This window comes from Colletotrichum navitas (assembly GCF_030913465.1).
Source record: "Colletotrichum navitas strain CBS 125086 chromosome Unknown LY79scaffold_6, whole genome shotgun sequence".
NCBI lineage: Eukaryota > Fungi > Ascomycota > Sordariomycetes > Glomerellales > Glomerellaceae > Colletotrichum > Colletotrichum navitas.
The window spans coordinates 756,656-779,294 of record NW_026850552.1 but is presented as its reverse complement, the minus strand read 5'-3'; the positions used below and the strand labels follow the sequence as shown (position 1 = coordinate 779,294).

Below are 22,639 nucleotides of genomic sequence, written 5' to 3'. Positions count from 1 at the left end.
GTGTATGCGATGCGGTTGTATACTGAATGGGACAGCCCCAAGAGGGGTGCGCAAGCTCTTGCGTTGTTGATCGGTCCTGCGATGGCGAACACAATCGACTTGGCGTCAACTTGTCGACAGAAAAGCGGTTTAGGTAACAAAGCAAGGCCGATGTTGAGAGCCGGGAGGGAGGTCTGTCGTTCGTAGACTCCACGTCAATAGCATCGATTATCTCAGCCCTATCAAGATTATCAACCTAATGAGCGTGTCCATGGCTCTAGGGAAGCTTGCATTGCTGGTCTTAACAGGACACAATGTGTTATGCACTTAATAAGGCTCAGTAAAGCTAGCTCTTATTAGCATAATATGCATTTATGTAGGTGACGAAGCACTATCGAGTTTGTCCTGTGAACCACTGGATTCATCATACACTCAACGTCGTTGAATTGCACCCGACCCTGCGAACTTATTTATCACCCCCCCCCCCCCCGGGTGCCGCACCTGTACACGGACGCATTGAATACCATGGAGGATCAATCCCATGTGCCTGTAAATGCTCCGAGGACCATGCCTATCACGTCTACCACTCCCATACACATATTCGACCAGTTTCGCACTGGCCAGGCGAGCTGTTCAACAAAATGTGCTATCAGGCGTTGTCGGGCACTTCATGTAAGTAGACTTATTTCTATCGTCGATGTGATCTGGCCCCTATGTCTTCTCAGTTGCTCCACGCCGATTAGAAGAATATCCGTTTATTCGACCATTCCACCCGCCCAGCGTACCATGCTGTTTGTTCCCAATTGCGCGCTTATCTCCAGTCTGAACAGAATCAAAATCAAATGAAGGATCCCGCCAGAGCTCTACGGTACCTTACGCTCCTAACGCCCGTATTTTCCAAAAAGAAAGTCTCTAGGATGAGACCAGCATCATAAAAAATTCGAGATGGATCGCCTTAGGTGTTGCTCACTCTGGGTCTATCCAATTGTTGAAGTGGCTGCCCTCAAGTTCCTCTACCCTCCAGCTGCTTTCTTGCCCCCTCAGGATCTGAAGCTGGGGGTCGTGCATGAGGTTCTCGTCGTATCCCGACAAGCCGTCGAGAAGATCGTGTCTTCCGTCGCCAAAACCGAGTGGGTTAGTCCATCTCGGCTCCAACATGGGATCGCCGTATGGATCCCCGTACGGATGACCTCCATGTCCCATCAAGCCTGGGTCAATCATCGGCTCGAAGACGTCGTTATGCGACGTAGGTCCATACTGACCCATGCCGTCGTAACGGTTGTCCATCGACGGAGCCGCATATCCCATCGCCGGCGAAGGCGTTTTTCGGATGAGCACGTCCTCAACGAAGCCGGTTGCGTCCTGTCGCTGATGAACGCTCTGTTGATAATACTGACCACCTCCAAGGCCGTTTTGGCTATACGGAGCCGGCAAGGGCTTCCCAGGGTTGCTGTAGTGGTACATGGACTGCGTCTGCACGCCGAGACCCATGGGACTTGTCTGGAGTGATGGGTAGTTGTGGAAAATGGATGCCGGTGCCTCGCTTCTGCCGTGTGCAGGCTTCCTCAACTGTGTGCTTCTTGAACTCGCTCGACTATGGCCCCATTCTAGGTCATCCAAATCACCATGTTCAGATTCCTCTTCCTCCCTTGCCTTGGGTCTCGGCTTCGACGGCGTAAACTTATACCCCGGGTGTGCTTTCTGGTGATTTGCTCGCTCTTCCTTGGCCCATTCATTGAACTGGTCACGCACCTGTTCTGGCTCTAGGGGCCAACCGCTGCCGCAAACCTGCGACACCACTTGGTGGTTGTTTTGTGTACAGAGGCCCTTGGCAAGGTTCTGGTACGCCTTGCGGTACAGCATGAAGGCGTTCATCGGCCGCTTGATTCTGCCAGGCGTTTTGCTCTCTTCGACCTCCTTCATCCGTGCCTCTGCCGACCGCTGGACGTAAGCGCCAATGTCTGCCACTGGAATGTGAGGTTGTTCCCTGGCCAACTCGCTCAGAGGTTTTGTCACGCCGTCAACCTTTTTGGACGACTTCGCTCTCTCCTTCTTCTTTTTAGGCGTCGACTTTTCGATACGGGTTGCTCGGGCCGCGAGCGGTTTGATCGTCGATGATCCTTTGTGGATGTTGAGTCCGCTGCGTGTGGTCAACGCATCTGATGCCCGTGAAGGCGTAGGTGGTGACGTGTCGGGGGTGCTGTACGGCTAATCACAAAACTGTGTGAGTGGCCACTTCATTGAGTCTCGTGAAGTAGCTTACCTGATGATTCAGTTCTCCAGACATTGGTCCGTATATGGAGCCAACGCTTGTGTCATAGCCATGGTGGTAGGACTGTGGCATCATGTCAGTTGAAGCTCTGAGGCACGGGTATCCGACTGGCGGAGGAACAACTTACCATCTGACTTTCATTTGCGCGGTGCGAATACGGAGAGTTCTGATCGTAAGGCATACCTTGTTGAGGTCCAGGCGTGCCGTATCGAGAAGGGGTCTGCAAACCCCCCATATCACTTGGATGTAAATGCTCTCGTGGGTAAGACGTGGCTCCGTTTGGGCGTATCATATGATTCAGTCCGTTCGGGTAGATGTCATCGTTTGAGGGAGCTGGGGACGGAGGGCCGTTGTGTTCCATTCCAAACAGTTGAAGGCGGTCGACCTGTGTCTGAGTATCTCAATCGCCAGCGGCCAGCTGTCGTGACTGATGGGAGGTAGGATGGCGATGAAGGCGCAGTGGGTACAGTCCAAAAAGTCCCCAATGCAATCAGAACTGTCGACGTTCCAGGTTCATTGGGATCTCTTGCTTCGTTTCGTCTCTCCCTTTTCTTTCGATCTTGAGTTTTACTAGCGGCAGACTCTGTACTTGTGGAAGAATAAAGTAGTCGCTGGGTTGTGAGCCAGTGATGGTGTTCAACGGTAGCACAAGCCTGGGTCCAGGCCAGGCGATGGCTTTGTATGGCAGCAGACACAGGCTTTCGGGTCAGTGAATGCCCGAGGAAAGAAAACAAGCTAACAGGTGTGGGATGGCAAAAGGTGTGAAAGAGGCAGCTGCACCTGTGGGTTATCTACATTCAGCAGATGTTGAGCAACCAAAGATGGTGGTGGTCAGGGGGTGGTGTGTGTATATGAGAGAGAGAGGAGGGGGAGGCAGGCTGGGAGGAGGAGTGGTGGATGCCCTGGTGACTAGAATGAGAGGTAGTCACAGAATACCCAGAAAGATACGCAGAGGGTTTTTGATCCTGCTCCTTAGGAAGTATCTAGCTCCCGGTCTGTTGGAGTCTGTGTTCTGTATGCCTATTGCAATTGCAACTGCAGCTGCAGGTGAGCAATGCAGTGCAGCAGAGTGCTGCAAGGACCAGGAAGGGTCGGGAAGAAGGCGAATGAACGAGGTTGCAAGCAGCCGAAGAGCAGGGATCAGTGATGATCTGAGACCGCTCCCTCGGGATATGGGTTGCAAGGACAGTGTCCAGGTCAGAGGCTGGATGGGCTTGCCAGGGGCCAGCGGTATGTTGTTGGCCAAGCACAGGGAGCTCTATGAATAGCCTTCGGTCCGTTACGATAGGCGAGAGAGGATATTGAATAAGGGGCTCTGGTAGTTCTGATAACCCTTCTTGCTGTTTTTGTTGCACTTGTTGCTGTCCAAGTTGTCGTTCAGATGTCTGTCTTGGTTCTTGTTGTTCTGCCTCCCTTCTTCTTGCCTCTTGGCTATGGTGGTTGTGCTCTTGATTCTCCCTTCTTTCCACCCCCAGGGAACGTAATGCTGGATGGAGCAAACTTGTATTGCTGCCTTCTGTACTCTGCACCAGTCCTTTCTTCAACCCCTCTTCCTCCTTGGTCCTCCTTCCGGTGTGCTCACCTTGGTCATGCACACTTTGGGAGGGAGGGCGGCGGCGTTACAGAGAAAGAGGTGGGCGTGGATGGAGTATGGGTTGGAAACGTGAGGGAAGGGTGAGCTGAGTTGATGGGAGAAATTATGGTAGATGAGAATTGGAGAGAGTTTGAATACTAGGTGAACGTGACAGTATCCTCGGTCGTGACTAGAGGAGATCAGAGGCAGGTGGTGAAAGCCAAAGGGGCATCGTCTTTGTCACAACGAGCAGGAGGAATCCATTCATTCAACCTTTAGAGAACGGGAGAGGGGCGAGATAGGAGTGAAAGAAAAGCGTTCGGCCGGGCTGTATGGTTTTATGTGTACATGTTACGCATGTGCATCTCGCAACATGGGTCCTTCTGATTCTTTTGCCTTAGCCTCCCTTCTATGCCGTCGTTGGCTTCTCTGCGTCCGAAAGAGCATCTAGCAGATTGCCGCATTCGGACATGGGTTGAAAGCGGCGCCGGGCAGCCGTACACCATCCTTACCAAAGCCTCTCTGCCACTAGCTGGCGATTCATCTGTTGGCCCTGTTGTTCTGTCTGTTTGGCCGCCTTTGGTTAAAGCGAGCGAGGAGCCTGACTGCTGATGCTGGGTACTGGGCTCTGCCGCTGCTGAACCGACCCGGCCGTCGATGGACGGATACCAGGTGGCCAATAGTCAATACCCACTGCCATGCCAGATCAATTCGGTATTGTGTACGGAACCAGCAGCCATTCAGCAGCCATTGAAGTAGGCAGTAGACACGCACATGCACACGCATGCTCCCATACACATCCACCCATGGAGAGAGCCCCGGACAGGAAGCAGGAGATGAAGAGGGGCACATGGCGTTGCTTGTCAACAACCAACAGGGGATTGGAAGCAAGGATATACATGGTTGGGTTGGGAGACCCGTCGGTGCGATGATGATGCTTGCTACGGCGATGGCATGAGGTAAGGATTCGTTATGAAGACTTCTTTTGGCGTTGATAGCAGCTTAACGTCCAAATGAGGACAAGATGTGCCATTTCTCTTGACTGATCGCATCGCTCCAGTTCGACAGGGGTTTGTGTCTCTCCCCATTTCTCTATTCCCCCCACTGGTTCATGCTGGTAGCCGGACAGCTGGTATTTTTCCACGCATGTGGGTGTTAAAAGAGCACAGAATCTAGTCTCGACGCTGTCTTTCCTCCTCGTCTTGCCTCCCTGCCTGTGTCTCTCTTTTGACATGCTGGTTCATAAGTTTCTGACCCCATCCATGGCTTCTTCTTAGCCCACCCCTACCAAAGTTAAGCCATGCTTCACCCCATCACCTGTCCGTGCCCGTCTTGCGTCTCTCCCCACCCTTCGAGATGGCCGGGTTCATCTTGGTTTTTCCCTCCTCTCTAAAACGGCTTTGATAGGTTACCAGGCATAGGGCAAGACGATATGATACAGGATGTTGGAACAAACGCGGGCGCGCCAACACCAAAGTAAGGGGTTATATGTCGAGACTAATGTGGAGGTCCATCGCGAGATTTCGACAATGAGCGCGAGGGGGGGAGGGGGTTGATACCGTACTAGATCGGAGGAAAGAGGAAGAAACGAAAGACTTGGGTGGAGGAGACGGACGCATGAGACCCTCCCCTTCGCAAGAAGCTGGAATGTTTGTTTGCTCGCTACGCTGCCGGAATCGTGGGTGGCGTCTTCTATGATTGGTCTTTTCCAAAAGCAGACCGTGGCGCATTCCACACGTCTTGTCTTTCTGTGTGTGACATGCGGGGTTCAATGGATGTCTCTACGTGGCGCTGCCCCTGCTGGTGGTGCCAATGTCTTCTTCCGTCATCTCATCTCTCATGTCATCGCGTCCCGTTTCGTTCCAAGTTTTCACTCGGCCACTTTCAATATCATGAACCACCAACATCATCAATACGCTCGACCTCTATATTTCAGTCGATCAACCAGATGGGCTCATACGGGACCCTTGTCCGCATGCCAGCCAAACTTGCAGGCTTGTTGAATTGCCCAAACCAACAGGCGGCACCGCAAACATTGCACGCCTTGCCTAAGCGTTCATCTGGGATATATTAGCTACCACCCAATGTCCTACTCGTGAATACCTCAGGCTGTGCTCCTCAAATCCAGCGCTCTTCATCATGCAGAGACCATTTCCCCCATATTTGTTTCCTATTCAAAGCTTACATGAATGGGAAACAGTACCGAGACATCATCTCGGCGTCCGGGGATCCTCAGATAGACAAAAACACTCGGCAAGCAGTAAATCTCCAGGATCTGTATCCGATATCATACATGTCGTTCTGTGCCTCCAGGACTGCTCCTACCGTGCCATCTCATCCAAATATCGCCTCTTTCTCACACATTTCCCTAAGCTGTAGTTGAGGGGTCTTTTTTCTAGAACGGTCTCCCTCCTCTAAAATTTCGTTACCGCAGCTTCCATCCAGTCTGGTCCAGCTCAGTCCAGTCCGGTCCAGCTCAGGCAGCCTAGCACCATGCCCTCTAGCTTTCAACCAGGTTTCCCCCATCCCCTTCAGTCTATGTGGTGCTTCGGACCGCCACAGCAAGTCGCCGCGTAACCTACAGATCCTCCGGCCGGCGCACACCTCACTCGTCCTTCACTCTGCGCTTGCAGCTTACTCCTGCAAGACAAGCTAGCGTACGCCACGTCTTCGTCCGTGCAGCTTAGCTCGGGATCTAGCACTAGAGCCGATTCGGTGATTCCATGGTGAGCTTCCTAGTGCCATGCCCTGACCGGACTCTTGACGGCGCCCCCGTTCGCTCTCACCTCCCTCTCCCTAGGTATGCACACATAGATACACGCACGGCAGCGACGGTGCGGCGGTATTGGCTGTTTGCCGGTTAGTGCCATCTTGGGGCTCTATACCTATCCGAGGTGCATGAGATCGCTTCGAGTAAGAATATATATCATGTGCGACCAAGCTCTGGCTATAGACACTCATGTCCCGCCACACACACACATATACCCATTCACACACGTTCCATTCATGCAAGGCACCTGCCCTTGCAGCAACCACGCGTATTCCAGCCTGTAACGGCCATCCACCCGGCCTTTGGCCTGCTAAGCCTGACGCTTGACACTTCAATGACGCTTGTTGAAAGCGGACTGTTCGCTTGCCATCACCTCCGCCGCCGTCGCCGCCGCCGCCGACTTACACCTTACCCGCCAGAGCATGACGGCCCCGGTATTTACCCCATGTGCAGAGCAACCGGATCCTGTATTGACATCACGCCAGTCCATATCTATGCCAACATGTTTCGCCCCGAGCCCGTCCCGTTTTGGGCCGTCGCCTGCCCTCCATCAGCCTCCTCACTCACCCGCAGGGAACGTGCATGGACAGGCGTGCAATCTTCCCTCCCTCCACTTGGTCATCAGCTCAGATTATGTTTCAAAAACCCGGGGTAGGAATACACTGCGTTGCGTATTAGCACTTGCCTGTCTTCAAGCGTTGTCAAACCCATCGTTGCTGAGACCTGAAGCCAGCTAGTGGATATGTAGTCAACGACAACTGATGGTCACGACAGGTGAAATGACAGGAGCAGTGTCTTTCTGGAGACCTCCCTCATTCTTGTAATTGTCATGTTGATGAACCCATCTGCCATCTCTGAAACTCCGAGAGAGACATCTTTGAAATCAATGAAGATGAGATGACGTGGGCTTGCTGGAGCCGTAACCTTGTGCCATGACTCTAGCTGTTCAATCCCGTAATCTTTGTGCGCGACGTGTGGCAACCGCTGCAGTCGCTTTTGCCCAAACTCTCTTTTCACCCTGTCATGGAACCAAGGCCGTCGGCTCGTGGAAATGGAAATGAAGGCCGAGGTGACAGCTCACATTGGCACCACTCGTTCTTCTCCTGCACACAGGGCGTCAGGGCGGACCATTGACAGGCGAACGTCGGCATACAGCTATGCGGCCAACACAGTCGCAGCCAGGTTTATTCCCGGCGGAGGCGGGTGGCTGCCGAGACATGAGACGGCAGGTCCGGGACCTGTCAATCCTACAAACAGATTATACACATAGCCAGACGTGGTCTCGCTTACGACCGGCGCGTACCGGCTCTGCACCATGCGAGGTCTTGCACTGCAAATGGCAGCAACTATTCCATCCATCATTTGCGAGAAAAACCTAGCGTTATCTCCTAGGCCCTGGATCTCCTCAAAAACGGTGTTGTCAATGTTCGGTTAACGTAGAAAGCTTCTGTCCCATGGGTGGCTTGGACATGTAAATTTGGTAGTCATTGGTAGGCTAAGTCATTGTACATCTATCCATACACATCCAAGAAGTCACGTCCAGACTGTCTGTCGTAAGAGACTATCCGGCGAACACCCAGCCCATAAAGTTCTAACACTTTCAATGTAATCCTCACGCATTCACGCAGCCCTGGGGTGGTTCGGTTGCAATTCCGTGCTCCTGGGCCACTGTTACGTCTCACATTGCTTCAGGACTTGCCCTTGTCGGCTGCGGCCGACGGGCTGGCTCGGCGGGCTTGATCGGCGGCGTCAGAATTTGTTGCCTCGGGGAGGGCGAAAGCGTTGCTACAGGCGGCAGCACGGCTGGTAGAACAGGTGTTTTGACACTGGGTGGCTGTGGACGTGGCATAGGAGGGGAATGCTTGGTTGGGGACAGACCGCCCTCTGGAGCGGGCAGCGTGAAAGACGAATGTGCTGAGCCGGGAATACCGTGCTCTCGACTGATGATAGGCGTGGCCATCAAGCTTGAGTTTCCGTGCCTGGGTGATGTTGGGTCGATAGGACCAGGTGTCTTTTCGACACGGCTTAGGTGTGCCGGCAACTTGCCGCCAACATCATTTGCGGATGGGCTACTACCGGTGGAATGCCGATGGGATTCATCACGATCTTCGTCGAGCTCAGCCTTTGGAGTTGCCGGCCTGGGACTGAGCGCCTCAGCTAATTGTGCTCCATTGGCTTTGTCCAGGGACCCAGAGGAGCCAGCGATAGGAGAACCATCACATGGAGAAACCCCCTTTTTTGACTTTAAGATATTCGTGCCCCAATTTTCCGTTGGTGAGGATGCCACTGCCTGAAGTTGGTCGATTCCCGGCTTGCCAGTTTCGGAGGCTTGGGCTGCCTCTGGTTCGATGACTGGAATCTCTACAGCCAGCCCTGAAGACGAGAGGTGGGTGTCGCCTTCGTCGAGAGATCGTTTTGAAGGCGAGGATAACGCATTGGTTGGGCGATGGACCTTGAGCTTGATGGTGGTCTTTGGCCTTGCCGCCGCCTCAGCCTCACGCCGCTTGCATGACTGGCAGATTAAATGAAACTCTGGTTTCTCAGCTTCGTTCTCGCTTATACCGAGGCACTTGCTGTGTTGCCAGACGTTGCACTTTTCGCAAGCCACACTGTGTGTGCCATCGTCAATTTGACCGTAGACACCACAGATGCAGTCAAACATCCAATCATCCTCTTCATCCTCAAGCTCTTCAAGTGCTCGCTTGTTTTTCTCAATCTCAGCTTGCAGCCGCCGTTCTGATATGCGACCTGAACCACTGCGGTTGTCCTCTGAAAGCTGAGAGAGCTCCCGTTCGTGCTGTAAACGGCGGGATTCTCGATCCTGGAGTCGCTTTTCTCGAGACATGAGTCTCGTGTCCCGCTCCTTTTCCAGTTTGATTCGTTGCTGCTCCTCCTTCTTTGCAGCTGCTCGTTGAGCCTGCAGAAGTTTAGCCTCTTCTAGGGCCTTTTCTTCTTGCTTCTGCTGCTCAGCCCTGTTCGCAATGCGGCTAGATCGCTTCGCATTTGCCATCTTAGCCAGATTGTGGAGCTCCCTTTCTCGCTGTTGCTCCTTTCGTTTTCTCGATTCTTCCTGTTTCTCTAAAATGGGTAGAAGATGCTCTTGGAGCTGATCTCGAAGAATCTTTTCGTTGTCATCCTTGGTCTTGTGGAACGAAGCGATGATTCCCCGCACATCTTCCAGACTCACAGCAATGCATTCCCATCTCATGCCGCCAAGTCCGTTGTCTTCTGGTGCGGAAACATCGTCATCAGCCGGGTTATCCACGGATTGGTATGTTTCATCCGTGCCGTTTGCTGCAGAGACTCGCCGTCTCTTATTGGACCGAGAGCCGTATCTGGCGACTTTCGACTTCTTTTTGGGTGTCATCGGCTTGGAAGGTGGCTCGGTCATGCGATAGACTCGATTATCGTCGAGTACGAAGTATGTACGGTCGTCCTTGTCCCAGCCAATTGGCTCTATCCGCTATCCACAGCTGTTAGAAATTCGCTTGGAACCCAACTACAACAGTACTCACCCAGCTAGCTTGGTCGGTATCCTTCTGCTCTTCCATCTTCTCCCTGATACGTTCTGGGCGGCCCATGATCCATTGAGTCATTTGTTGAAGGATTTGAATCTGCGATGGGTCAGCGGCGTACACAAGCTTCGAGCTTCCATCGAATATTGTAATACCTTGGTTAAGACATCGAAGTCCGCGAATTTGGCCGCGGTCTCGCCTGTTCCGAATGGGTTCTTCTCGGGGGCCCTTGCCAAATATTGTCGTCGTGTGTACTCATCGAACAGCTCATGCCTGCGACATCTTAGTATGCGGAGTGAATATGCGCATATCGAACCCGCTAATCAACGTACGTTAAACCGCGATGCGACGAGATGAACTTCAGCAAAGCAAGTCCTATGTCCTGGAGGATGGGGGCATTCGGCTTCAGACATTCGGCCTCGATATCCTGAGCGACCTTTTGTCAGCGAATGGATGGACCGGCAAAGCCAAAGAAGAGGGGCAGCTTGCCTCTGTATCCAGATTGTCATCGATCTTGACGACCTTGCCGAAGAGGTAAATCCATTGGCACAGGTTGGCAAATTGCCATTGGTGTCGAATCCGATGGAGCAACGACGGCTCCTCCTTTTGAATGACGTCTTCGGCTCCGTGCAATGTTCGTTTGCGTGAGGAGAGCATTATTATAGTTGCGATACGTTGGGGGTACTTGGAAAGGTAGAGCAACGAGCCGATGCAGACAAGGGCCCAGGGCAGTATCGTCGGTCGGTTTAGACGTCGCCGACAGTGGCGGTGGATCTCGTGGGGCTCGTCTTGAAGGGTCGCGTCATTGACACGCTGTCGTCGTGCAGAAAGATACCTGGTGAGGCCGAGAGATAAAAGTCTCTCAGCAGAAAGGTTGGAAGGCGGCAGGTGGTTGGCCTGCAGCAGGACAAGGCAAATGCTCGAACCGAGCTATACAGATTGTATTCGGAGGCAAGGCGGGTCCCGGTGAAAAGCAGTCAAGCTTAATGTCGAAGAGCAGGTGCTTTGAGATGCCTAGGTAATAGTAGCAGAGACGGTCCAGAGTCGATTGTGAGGCGCAGTGAGAGTTTGCTACCAAGGTGTCGAGGGATTGATCGTGGTGTAAGGAAAGGTATTGCAATGCCTCAAAGTACGTAGTGGATGTAATCAAATTACCTGCAGCGTGGATGGGCATTGGTCCAGCTATCAGTGTACCTTGATCTCATCAGGACTGGGCGCGTTTTGGGTCGCGGCGTCTGCGTGGGGGCTGTCTGGCGGGTGGCATCGGAAACGTGTCCGTGCTGTACGCGCCGCGGGTCAATTTGGTTACATAATACAGAGTTCACCGGAGCTTTGTACTAGGTGCGGGCACCCGATCGGGGGGGAGGGGGGGGGGGGGGGCGTGAATGAAGGTAATGCCCGGGGGTTCGGGAGGGGAGCACTCCGAAGAGCACGGCCTCGTTCTGCAAACTGGTTTCAATTTCAATTTCAATTTTTTCCTTCTTTCTTTTTTTGGCTCTTTATTGCGCTTCGGCTTTGCCTTCTGATTAGTGGACTCTACTCTTGTTCTTGGCAGCCCTCAGTTAGCCAGTGATGTCAAAAAAGAGAATCAAATACTTCATAAGCAGGTAAGGTATGCGGCGCATGCGTATAGTTAGCTATCTGTCTATTGATACCTCGCAATCGCGCAGCGTTTGACTTCAAGTTAGGTAGGTAGTCGCTTGTTTCAATTAGACGGTGTGAAATAGACAGTGTACGGTGGACAGTGGACAGTACATCGTATAGCATGGGCCTGAACTTTTGATGGAGACAGTCAGAAGAACGGAAAAATTACGTATGTAATCGTAGGCCTCCTACGTATTGGCGTATCCGACGCGCGCTGCTGGGCATCTGTCACTTTTTACAGATATGCCCTCTGTAGGGGTTAGGTTTTCTCCCCCCTACTTTTGAAAATTATAGGCCCCTCGGTTTCAACGTTCTGGACACACCTGGAGAGTATGTGATAGAGAACGCACACAAGACCCCTAAAAGTCTGCTACAGTCCTCCCTAAAAAAGACTGCCCTTAATTAGCACGGGCCAGCATGGCTGGCAGCAACTGTCCTCTGCAGCCTGCGGCATACCCTTCGAGTGATCAGACAAGCTGATATTGTCCCCCCCTGTCAACCCGAGAGTACCGTGCACAATAACAGCAATAAAGCTCAGCAGACAGTGGATTTAGTGATAACACAACTATCTCTAGAGGCAAAAGGGATGGTCTTCGCCCATCCCGACCCGGAGCGCAGCGTAGGAAGCAGGGTGGGTTAGACCATTCCAACCCTCCCCGGCGGAGCCGTTTTGGAATTAAAAAAATCTAAGAAAACTGGATTTGAACTGGATTTGAACCTGCAGCCTTTAGGATGAGGTTTATCGCTGTTATCGTGCACGGTACTCTCGGGTTGACAGGGGGGGACAATATCAGCTTGTCTGTAGACTCATACCCTTCATGCGTGTGCCGTTCTTCCATGGGCTGCCGTCCTATCCCCGTCCCATCGTCTCAGCCTGGAAAGAAGCTGGGGAATGCTAGGGGAAGGGAACGACAACGCACTTGGCCGGACACGCAGCCAAAGACAGGGGTCCGGCTGAAGCCTGGCAGTTTCGAGACGGGTGAGGACAGTGAAACACGCTTTCGCTGCACACTGTAAGACTACGTGCAAGGCCCCTAATGGCAGCTCGTGCCCTTGAACCGCTGCCTCGTCATCGCAGGGCTTCCATATTACTGTCACTGCTGAGTCATTAGTGCCATCACTACCTGGAATCTGAAACCGAAAATAGAACTTATCTGACTGCCTTATGGAGCCCCCGTCTCCAAGTCTCTTCACAGTGCTCAAGTTCTCCGACACTGGTCATGCTAGCCATGGATGGTCAAGTCAGCCTCCCTCTCTTTGCCTCCCAGCTAGCAGTAGACATCAAGACGAATGCACAATTGCCAACTGCTGCTGCTACGCTCATCTCGCTCTTTTTCGCACCTCGGATCACCGGTCCGACCAGACCAGGACGGAAGCGCAACCTTTGCCCCGCACATTTCAGGAACACAACATCCAAACCGATTTGCTTTGGTGACGTTCGACTTCACGATACCCACTTGCGACCGTCCCTCGACGAAAACTTGGACTCTCCCTTCACTGCCCGCGGGTGTTTATATTCCCATAAGTTAGGCCCTCCACGCCAAACAATTCACGCCAGTCGTTATCTCCAGCAGTGCGATCCCGAACTGAACCAAAGTCGCTCCCTTCTATACGACTAGAGATCCCGCGCCTCGACATGCGCGCAATCGTCTTCCTCCGATAATTCTGGATGTGCGATCCGTGGTTTTCGTTGCTTTTCGACCGGCTTAGAGTCAAAACACCTACCCGCTTGCGTGCCCTGGCCTTGGTCGTCCACTGTCCGTGTATCTTGAAGGGAAAAAGAAGCAATTGCTCAGACGCCACCGCGAACCTCTGCCTCGATGCAGAATAATACATCTTACTCCTACGAGATGAGTTCACGGCAGGATGAATACCCAGGTTCCGACAGGGACCGTCTGCAGGCAGACTCCCAAGCCGAATCCCAGCGCGGCCGTCCAGGCCGTCCGTCCTCGACATCACCTCAGACGCAAATGTCTGCCAACGGACTCGGCCTTTCAATATACTGGGAACAACCATATGCCCAGTCCAACAGCTCTGGTGGTCCCGAATCCCCGATTGATCCTTCTGCACTGCAATTCGCCCTCCCGCCCGATATCAATCAACCCCTACCGATACCGCGCTTGAACTCCCCCTCTCTTGACTCTCTTGACCGGCCTTCGCCGTACTTCGATGAGGCCACGAACCCCGACTACTACGAGGATAGGGTGCCGCTTACGTCCAGAGCACAACCCATATCTGGGTCGCTCAGCGCAAATACAGATGAGGCTCAACGAAGAGACAGTTTCCAGACTGTATCCGATATCGACAACACTCCTTCGAGGCCTCGAGACGCCAGATCACTCGGCTACGATTTGGATTCCGGCGGTCGTCGCCCGAGTTATGGAGCAACACTCAGTCCTGGAGGGGAGCATAGACGCTCTCGCTCACCCTCTACTGCCAGCGCACTCTACAGAGCTGGCTCCATTATGCGAGCCATGTCTCAGCGTGTGGTCAACATTAGCGGCGAGGGCGAGCTTGTGGACCACAGGGTATCAAGGAGCCGCTCCCCGTCCCCGGCATCAAATCGCCGCCAGCAGTTACACACCTCTGCCCAGATGTTCACCGACCCTTTGTACCACTCTCATGCCTCCCACGTACCTGAGAAGGCCCCTCAGCCGGAAAACGTGTTCGCCGACCCCCCTCCGCCTATCCATCCTCGGGTGCCAATGAAGAATCCGCTAAAGGGGAAGTCGTTGGGTATCTTCCCTCCTGACCACCCGATTCGTACCAAGCTTTGCGACCTTCTGGTCCATCCTTTCACCGAGCCCTTTATTCTCATCCTCATCATCCTGCAAGCCAGTCTCCTGGCTGTAGAATCAGCACCAGATGTCTTCACTGATCCACGGCCTGCAACATGGGGAGTCACATGGATTGACTGGGCAATGCTGGTTCTCTTCATTGTATTCACCCTCGAGTTGATCGCTCGCATATTAGTCTCGGGCTTCCTTTTAAACGCCTCGGAGTACAGCACCATTGATCGCCAAAAGGGTGTACGAGCGGCAGTTGTCGAGCAGTACAGGAACATCTTCCAGCCTCAGCGACAAAAGTCCGTCAAGACGCCACGGCAAATTAATCTCGGCCCCTCTGCGTTCCAGCGATCATTCACTGTCATGCAGGGCCAAACGCTGCCCCAGACCGTCGAGGAGCAGCAGAGGTTTCAGCTTGCCCGTAGAGCCTTCCTGCGACACTCGTTCAACCGATTGGACTTCCTCGCCGTGGTTGCCTACTGGATCTCTTTTGCACTCAGAATCACCGGAATCGAAAGCGAGAGGCATCTATACGTCTTTCGGATGATTGCTTGCTTGCGCATCTTGAGGTTGCTGGCCTTGACGAATGGCACGGCGGTGAGAACCTCAGTCATTCCCACTAGCATTGTTCATTACTAACGCCCATCCTAGATTATCCTCAGAAGTCTCAAGAAGGCAGCGCCGCTGCTTGTCCGGGTGGCTTTCCTCATCGCTTTCTTTTGGATTCTGTTTGCCATCATTGGAGTGCAAAGCTTTAAAGCTAGTTTGAGTCGGCAGTGTGTTTGGCTTGACCCAACAGACCCGACCAATAAGGAGAAGTCCTTCACGAATGAACTGCAATTTTGCGGTGGTTTTCTCGATAACGTTACGGGCGAGAGTATGCCTTGGGTTTTCCCGGCAGACCCCAATATCCTGAGCAATTTCACAAACGGGAGCATGGCTGGCAAAGGCTTCCTTTGCCCTCGTGGCTCAATATGCCTCCAACAAGAGAACCCATACAATGGCACAGTCAGCTTCGACAACATTCTCCAGTCGTTGGAGATGGTTTTCATTATCATCAGTTCCAATACCTTCACCGACATCATGTACTATACGACCAACTCCGATTACCTGCCCGCCGCCCTCTTCTTTGGCGCTGGCATCATGATCCTTATGCTGTGGCTCGTGAACTTGCTCATTGCCGTCATTACGTCTTCTTTCCAAGTCATCCGGGAAGAGAGCAAGGCGAGTGCGTTTACAGCGACCGAGGAGCCCTTGATGCCCGAATCCGTGGACGAACCACCCCCCAGAGTGTCTGCCCTGCAGCGAATTTGCGTCAAGACATCGCTGCTTTGGAATGCAGTCATTACTTTTGGCTTGTTGGCCCAATGCTTCCGAAGTTCCAGAATGTCGGATAGTCGTGAACGGTTTATCAACTCTGTCGAAGTTTATGTTACACTGATACTGGATGTTGAGATTATTATGCGCATTGCTGCTGGCTGGCGCACCTTTCACAAGAGCAAACGCAACCTCATCGACCTGGGTCTGGCAGTCATCACGACCATCATCCTAATACCGCCAATCCGCAACTCCGGGGAGACATACGCCTGGTTGACCGTCTTCCAAATCGTGCGAGTCTACCGACTTGTCTTGGCTGTGCCGATGACTCGAAAATTGATTGTCATGGTCCTTGGGAATTCCAATGGTATCGCCAACCTGATGCTTTTCGTATTTCTCATTACGTTCCTGATGGCTATTCTTGCGGCTCAACTATTCAGGGGCGAAATACCGAAGCACGACGACGATGGTAACCTCAACGAGATCTCCTTTTTCACCATTTACAACTCTTTTCTTGGCATGTATCAGATCTTGTCGAGCGAGAACTGGACCTCAATGCTTTACAATGTTACTTCTTATATGAACGAACACGATACAGGCTGGATAGGCGCAGTTTTCTTGGTTGGCTGGTTCATCCTATCATTTCTGATTCTCGTCAATATGTTCATTGCTGTTATCCAAGAGAACTTCGACGTATCAGAAGATGAGAAGCGCCTTGAGCAGGTCAAGGCTTTCCTTCAAAGGAAGGAGTTGGGCAAGTCATCCAGCAGTCTCACCTTGTCAAATATCTTTACTTTTGGTAAAGCGAGACGAAGAAAAGACCCTCTGGATTACGGACCTGCCATGATGGAAATGCTCTTGAAGGATGCTGTGGTTCACGAGTTCCTCGACGACGCTGCTGACTTACCACAAGACAGTACCAACGAAGAACAGTCGCCTACAAGAGCTCAAACCCCTCATGTCGGCGAGGTTAGGCCTGGGTTTCTATCGTACACGTGGGGAAAGTTCAAGTCAGCGTTCAGCAGCAAAGATCCAAATCCGTTTTACTCGAATCTCCGATTCGATGGACCAAATGACACTCTTGACCCGCGCCAAATGGCACGGCAAGCCGTCTCGGCTACGTCTGCCCGCAAAAAAGCCCAGCGCGATTACCTCTCTAGGCACCCTAGTTACAACAACTCCCTGTTCATTTTCACACCTCATAACCCTATTCGACGATTCTGTCAAAGAATCGTAGGGCCGGGAAGAGGAAATGAGAGATTTGAGGGCGTCGAGCCAAACAAGATTGCCTGGTATGCTACTTCTGCGTTCATATACGCTTGTATTGTTGCCATGGTCGTCCTCGCGTGTGTCACAACACCACTCTACCAGAAACAATACCAGGCAGCACACCCCGAGTTCAGCATAACGTTTTGGTACGTCTGGACAGATCTGGCTTTTGCCGTGGTCTTTTCAGTTGAAGCTGTTATCAAGGTTATTGCTGATGGCTTCTTCTTCACGCCCAACGCCTACTACCGCAGCTCGTGGGGCTTCATTGATGGCATTGTCCTCGTTACCCTGCTGGTCAATGTCGGCACTTTACTCGCTAACGACGGTGCTGTTTCCAGAGCCATTGGTGCTTTCAAGGCGCTTCGTGCTCTACGTCTGCTCAATGTCAGCGACAGCACCAGAGATACCTTCCACTCGCTCATCATTGTGGGCGGCTGGAAGATCCTGAGTGTGAGTCTCGTACTCCCTCGCGCCACATGGATTGTCTCTAATTTAGCTTACAGGCCGCTTTTGTCTCGATATCGCTGCTGATCCCCTTCGCCATATATGGACTTAACCTTTTCAACGGCCAAATGATATCCTGCAACGACGGCGACGATTCAATCGTGCGCATTTCCGAGTGCTTCGGCGAGTACAACAGCACACCATTCAATAACGACTGGCCGATGTTGGCACCTCGCGTTCCAGCCAATTCCTATTTCAGCTTTGATGACTTCGCTTCTTCCCTTTTCGTCCTCTTCCAGATTGTTAGTCAGGAAGGGTGGGTCGATGTCATGTTTGCTGCGCAGGCAGTTACGGGGCGCGGATTCCAGCCTAAGGAGCTTAACCGTCAGGGCAACGCTATGTTCTTCGTCGTGTTCAACCTACTGGCGACCGTTTTTGTCCTCACGCTGTTCATCTCAGTCTTCATGCGCAACTATACTGAGCAGACGGGTGTCGCTTTTCTGACCGCGGAGCAAAGGTCCTGGCTCGAATTGCGGAAGCTCTTGCGACAGATTTCTCCATCTAAGAGCTCCTATAACGAATCAGAAAAGACATGGAAGAAATGGTGCCACAAGCGCGCCATCGAAAAAAGGGGGAAATGGTATACAGCTGTCACCTATGTCTTGATCTTCCATCTGTTGTTGCTTCTCCTCGAATACCACGGCGAACCACAATGGTGGACGGACTCCCGCGACGGGATTTTCCTGGCGTTCACCCTCGTCTACATGGCCAACATTGCCATTCGCATCACCGGTCTTGGCTGGGCACGCTTCCGAAGGAGCTCTTGGGACCTGTACTCGCTGGTGGTCGTCGCAGGTGCGTTCGTCTCTACGGCTGTTCTTATCATCAGTAGGAACAGCGACACCTACGTACAGCTTCACAAATTCTTCCTTGTCGCTATCCTTCTGTTGCTCATTCCCCGAAACGATGCCTTGGACCAGCTGTTCAAGACAGCCGCGGCCAGCTTGACGACAATTGGCAACCTGCTCGCTACCTGGCTCGTCTTTTTTCTCGTCTTCGCCATTGCCCTGACGCAGGCATTCAGTCTGACACGCTTCGGTGAGAACGAGGAAGCCAACATCAACTTCCGCAGCGTGCCCAACGCATTGATTCTGCTGTTCCGGATGAGTTGCGGTGAAGGTTGGAACCAGGTCATGGAGGACTACGCTACTATCGAGCCGCCGCTGTGCGTTGACAATCCCGACTTCTTCGACAGTGACTGTGGTAGCAAGCCCTGGGCTCGGTTCCTCTTCGTCGCGTGGAATATTTTGAGCATGTACATCTTTGTCAATTTGTTTGTGTCTCTCATCTACGAGAGTTTCAGTTATGTCTACCAACGGTCTAGTGGACTGGCAGCTGTGGACCGTGACGAGATTAGGCGCTTCAAGGAAGCCTGGCGAAGCGTTGATCCCGCCGGAACCGGATTTATCAGCAAGGAAGCGTTCCCAAGACTTCTGGGAGAACTTTCCGGGGTATTCGAGATGCGCATCTACGATGCCGATGATTCGGTAAGGCAAATATTGGAGGATGTTCGCAATGATGCCGCAACATCGGGAGCGCGCCACATGTCCATTGGTTCTATGAGCAACTGCAGCGCCGGAATTGACATCCAACGGTTGAACAGGCGACTGGCTCAGATTGACGTTGTCAAGGTCCGCGAGCGCCGTCGACGGTTCAATATTTTCTTTGAGGAAGTCATGGTTTCCGCGGATCCTGACAAGGGAATATCCTTTACTTCTGTCCTGATGATCCTGGCTCACTATAATATCATCAACGACAGCAAGAGCTTGAAGTATGCCCTTGTTCTATATTCGATGTATAACGACGCTGACGTGGTTGTAGGTTGGAAGAGTTCTTGCGAAGACGTGCCAGACTTCAGAGAGTGGAAGAGGAAGTCCGTCGTCGAGTGGTCCTTGGCTTCTTCGACACTCTGTAAGCTCGCTATGGCCAATATAGATTATGAGGCAATGACTAACATATTTTTCCTGCAGGTACTGGACACGCAAGTTCAAGAAGCATATCGACATGAGAAAGTCGGCGAGGATGACAGCCATTCCCCAGCTTGACATTCCTCATATCCTCGTAGATGACGACGAGGTCCGGCGCAAGTCTTCGCCAGTAGCAGGAACAGGCCAGACGCGGTCAGCGTTGCTGACGGTGGACGATGCGAACAAAGCATCTCACAAGAGCTGGTCGGGACCCGGGCCATCGGACATACCGTCCGACGACTATCAACACCCCCTCAGTCTTGCAAGGTCCGGCACGACAACACCAGGTCATCAATCGACACATTCCGCCTTCAGCTTTGAGTTGCAGGAGGGAGGGCAGACCTCGGGCCAGAGCAGCCGGCGGGGCAGTGCTGTTAGTCCAGTACAGAGTCCCGTCAGCCCCGCCCAAGTCAGCAACATGCTGGATGACTCGATCTGGCTTGAGAGTATTCGGAGAACTGCAACAGTCCGAAAATCGGTCCGAAAATCTGATTGGGGCAGATGAACGCACCAAGATGTGGTGTGTCTTAAATTTTGTTCTGCAAGCGACGGCGTTTGGGTTCAAGAGCAAGCATCATAGAATCTTGGCGCAGTGCCTAGACCAGGATTTGTTTTCTCTTTTTCTTTCTGGTTTAATGATAGACACGAGTTCGAGACATTCTCCCACCCTTTTGTTCTTGTTTAATAGATGACACAGAAGCCCACAGGGTCAAGACCTCGCTTGCTTCCCACTTTCGGGCATACAGCCTCGAGGAGGAGACGTTGTAGACTAGAAAACAATAATGATAAAGAAATCAACCAAAGAAAAAAAACCGTTTCTCAAAGAGTACATAGTGCGATGGATGGATACCAAAGAGTTGGACGCTTGGGAGCAACTTGGTAAGCACGAATCACTGATGTTACCCTGCACCAGTCGCTCGATTCGTCATGGAATTGGACCTAGGTCAAGGAATCATTCAACAGCGCTTAGACGTTGCGATCGGACAGTGACGGGGCGGCAGCTTTTCGTTCATCTGATCGTCAGATTGGCGATGATGAAACTCTCCGTCACTCTCTCATCGGGAGTTCCAGAAACGACGAAAGTGTATTTGCTTCTTTCCCTCCTTCCTTGATCGACTCAAGACGGGGAAAGGCAGAACGAGATGGGTACGTTCCCCTCTGTCGTCAACATGACAGGAGCCCAAAGCGTCCCGCATCGAACTCTCAGAATCGGTGAGACCAGCGCGCTCTGTCAAGTGTTATCGAGACCGCGTCCGTACTTCCTAGCAGTGAGTTTCTCTTGGCAGACGTCAAAGAGAGGTAAAAGAGTTTTGGTACACAGGCCGAGTATCAGAGCAAACGAAGCTCTTGACGGAAATCAGTGTCCCGACAGGTGTTTGAGACAGTGCCAACTTCCAAGATGTCTTTGGTAGGGTGGAGCGGAAGAGTATCTGCAACTCACAAGATGCAAGGATGGATGCGTTGGTAACACGTGATATATATATATATATATATATATATATATATACAGAAGAAGAAGAACTAGTGGTCTTTTCTTTACCTTGGCTTGCCTTGCTTGCTTGTACTTTCCCTTGTCTTGGCCCTCGATGGCGGAAGATGGGATGGACCTACTCACGGGAAGGGGGACAATTACTAAAGGCCAGTCCACTTGCCTGCACATGCGCTCGTATTTCGTGGTTCTTGTCTCATCTCATCCGAAGTAGGCCCACGGCCTCGCCTGGTCTAGGTAGTCTGGTCTGGTCAGGTCTGCCTGTGTCTTGTCGTCGCTCGGCTTTTCCTCGTTTCACGCTCGCAAATGTTTTAACATGCCCCCTCCTTTTTTCGTGTTCCAGCAGGGGCGAAGGGACATCAAGGAGACAACTTAGGTGCGAGACCAAGGCGGTCTCTCTTAAGGTCAGATCAAGGAGACAACAGCTTACTTGGACATTTATTCTCATATCCAAGATGGAGTGAACAGGAGAAGAAGGGGGTTTCTTCTTCTTTTTTTTTATTTTTAAGAGGACGGACGGGTCTACTATGTCAGTACTGCATAGTGGATACGTAGTTTCTACCTAGTGTTGGCTGTACCCCTTGTTTCCCTATGGCTTTACGGCGACCTTCCCTGTCCGTCAGTAGGATCGAAGGCCTTGAGAGAAGGAGGGATCATGGGTCATTGTCGACGGGGGATCAGTCGGCAATGCGACGGTGAAAGGCGATCCAGAGGATAGGGATCCAAAGACCCTTGATCTGGGGTGGGTTTGAAGTTTGTGACAGTGTTTGTGATTCAGATGGCTTTATGGCTTATGGCAGAGGGTCCGGCATCGCGACTGCGGGACACCACCGACATGGCTCGGAGCCGAAGACAGAAGAGGAAAAAGGAGAAAAGGGCTATCCGAGGTTACATGCCTATGCCATGCCTTCAATCGTCAGATACAACCCCATAGTCGACGTTGTATTAAATTCTCGACGGCAGCGATCCATTTGGGCATACCTCGTTGGCTTGGCCTCTTTCGCACTATGGATGAATAGATGGCTACTGTCACCCAGCTCGGGGGGGGGGTTATCTTTTTTTTTTTCCTTCCAAGTTGCAACGAGATCCATGCTTCCAGGGACTGTAGGCCCCGCCTCAGCTTCAGCATCGACCAGGGCTGTTGCTCCTCTTTTCCAGAAATCTTCGATTTCCACTTTCTTTTCTTTTCGAATCAAAGAGTTGATGCGAGCAAGTGGCACGAGCGCAGCCATGGGCCGCGTAAAGCATACAGGTAGGTAGTACGATGTAGTTTGGGTGCATGACCCATCCATCCATTAGTGCCTCCGCAGCTACACGTAGGTAATCTAGATTGAGTGAGGTATGCACATTCCATCAACCGCCTACTCCGTACACCAGATACATATCGCCTTTACTTACCCAGGTAGGTAGTTGCCCTTGCTACCTCATGAAGGGTCGCCAGTGAGGGTATGGATGGGGAGGGGGGAGGCCCAGCTGTTCGGGAACAGGCAGTACCCTCTTACCTATTTACCCAGCTACTACTATGTAGATAGTGTTTATGTGGCAGAGTCGTCT

General features: G+C 52.3%; 3 protein-coding genes across 3 annotated transcripts; 1 reads left to right on the top strand and 2 right to left on the bottom strand.

The window, feature by feature from the left end:
* Positions 1-945: 945 nt before the first annotated feature.
* Positions 946-2,432, bottom strand: LY79DRAFT_666384 (HMG box protein; the record flags this gene model as incomplete). Its single annotated transcript, XM_060563215.1, has 3 exons — positions 946-2,187; positions 2,243-2,314; positions 2,379-2,432. The coding sequence occupies 3 exons, from the start codon at positions 2,430-2,432 to the stop codon at positions 946-948; spliced, it is 1,368 nt and encodes a 455-aa protein (XP_060418825.1).
* A 5,690-nt stretch (positions 2,433-8,122) lies between these two features.
* LY79DRAFT_328209 (PHD-finger domain-containing protein) lies at positions 8,123-10,868 on the bottom strand. The gene is made up of 5 exons (XM_060552478.1): positions 10,599-10,868; positions 10,442-10,536; positions 10,265-10,382; positions 10,110-10,208; positions 8,123-10,057 (listed from the first exon to the last, which is right to left on the bottom strand). The coding sequence occupies exons 1-5, from the start codon at positions 10,764-10,766 to the stop codon at positions 8,273-8,275; spliced, it is 2,265 nt and encodes a 754-aa protein (XP_060418824.1). The 5' UTR covers positions 10,767-10,868; the 3' UTR covers positions 8,123-8,272.
* A 2,735-nt stretch (positions 10,869-13,603) lies between these two features.
* Positions 13,604-20,101, top strand: LY79DRAFT_506798 (ion transporter; the record flags this gene model as incomplete). Its single annotated transcript, XM_060553756.1, has 5 exons — positions 13,604-15,136; positions 15,191-17,575; positions 17,629-19,424; positions 19,451-19,540; positions 19,600-20,101. 5 exons carry the CDS (start codon positions 13,604-13,606, stop codon positions 20,099-20,101), a joined length of 6,306 nt encoding a protein of 2,101 aa, XP_060418823.1.
* Between the last annotated feature and the right edge of the window lie 2,538 nt (positions 20,102-22,639).

Bases quoted from the DNA above. Each gene is read 5' to 3' on its own strand.
- LY79DRAFT_328209 (XM_060552478.1), bottom strand. From the start codon at position 10,766: ATGCTCTCCTCACGCAAACGAACATTGCACGGAGCCGAAGACGTCATT. The intron at 10,383-10,441 runs GTACGTTGATTA...AAGATGTCGCAG, and splicing joins TCGTCGCATCGCGGTTTAAC to GCATGAGCTGTTCGATGAGT. The intron at 10,058-10,109 runs GTGAGTACTGTT...AGCTGTGGATAG, and splicing joins ATACCGACCAAGCTAGCTGG to CGGATAGAGCCAATTGGCTG.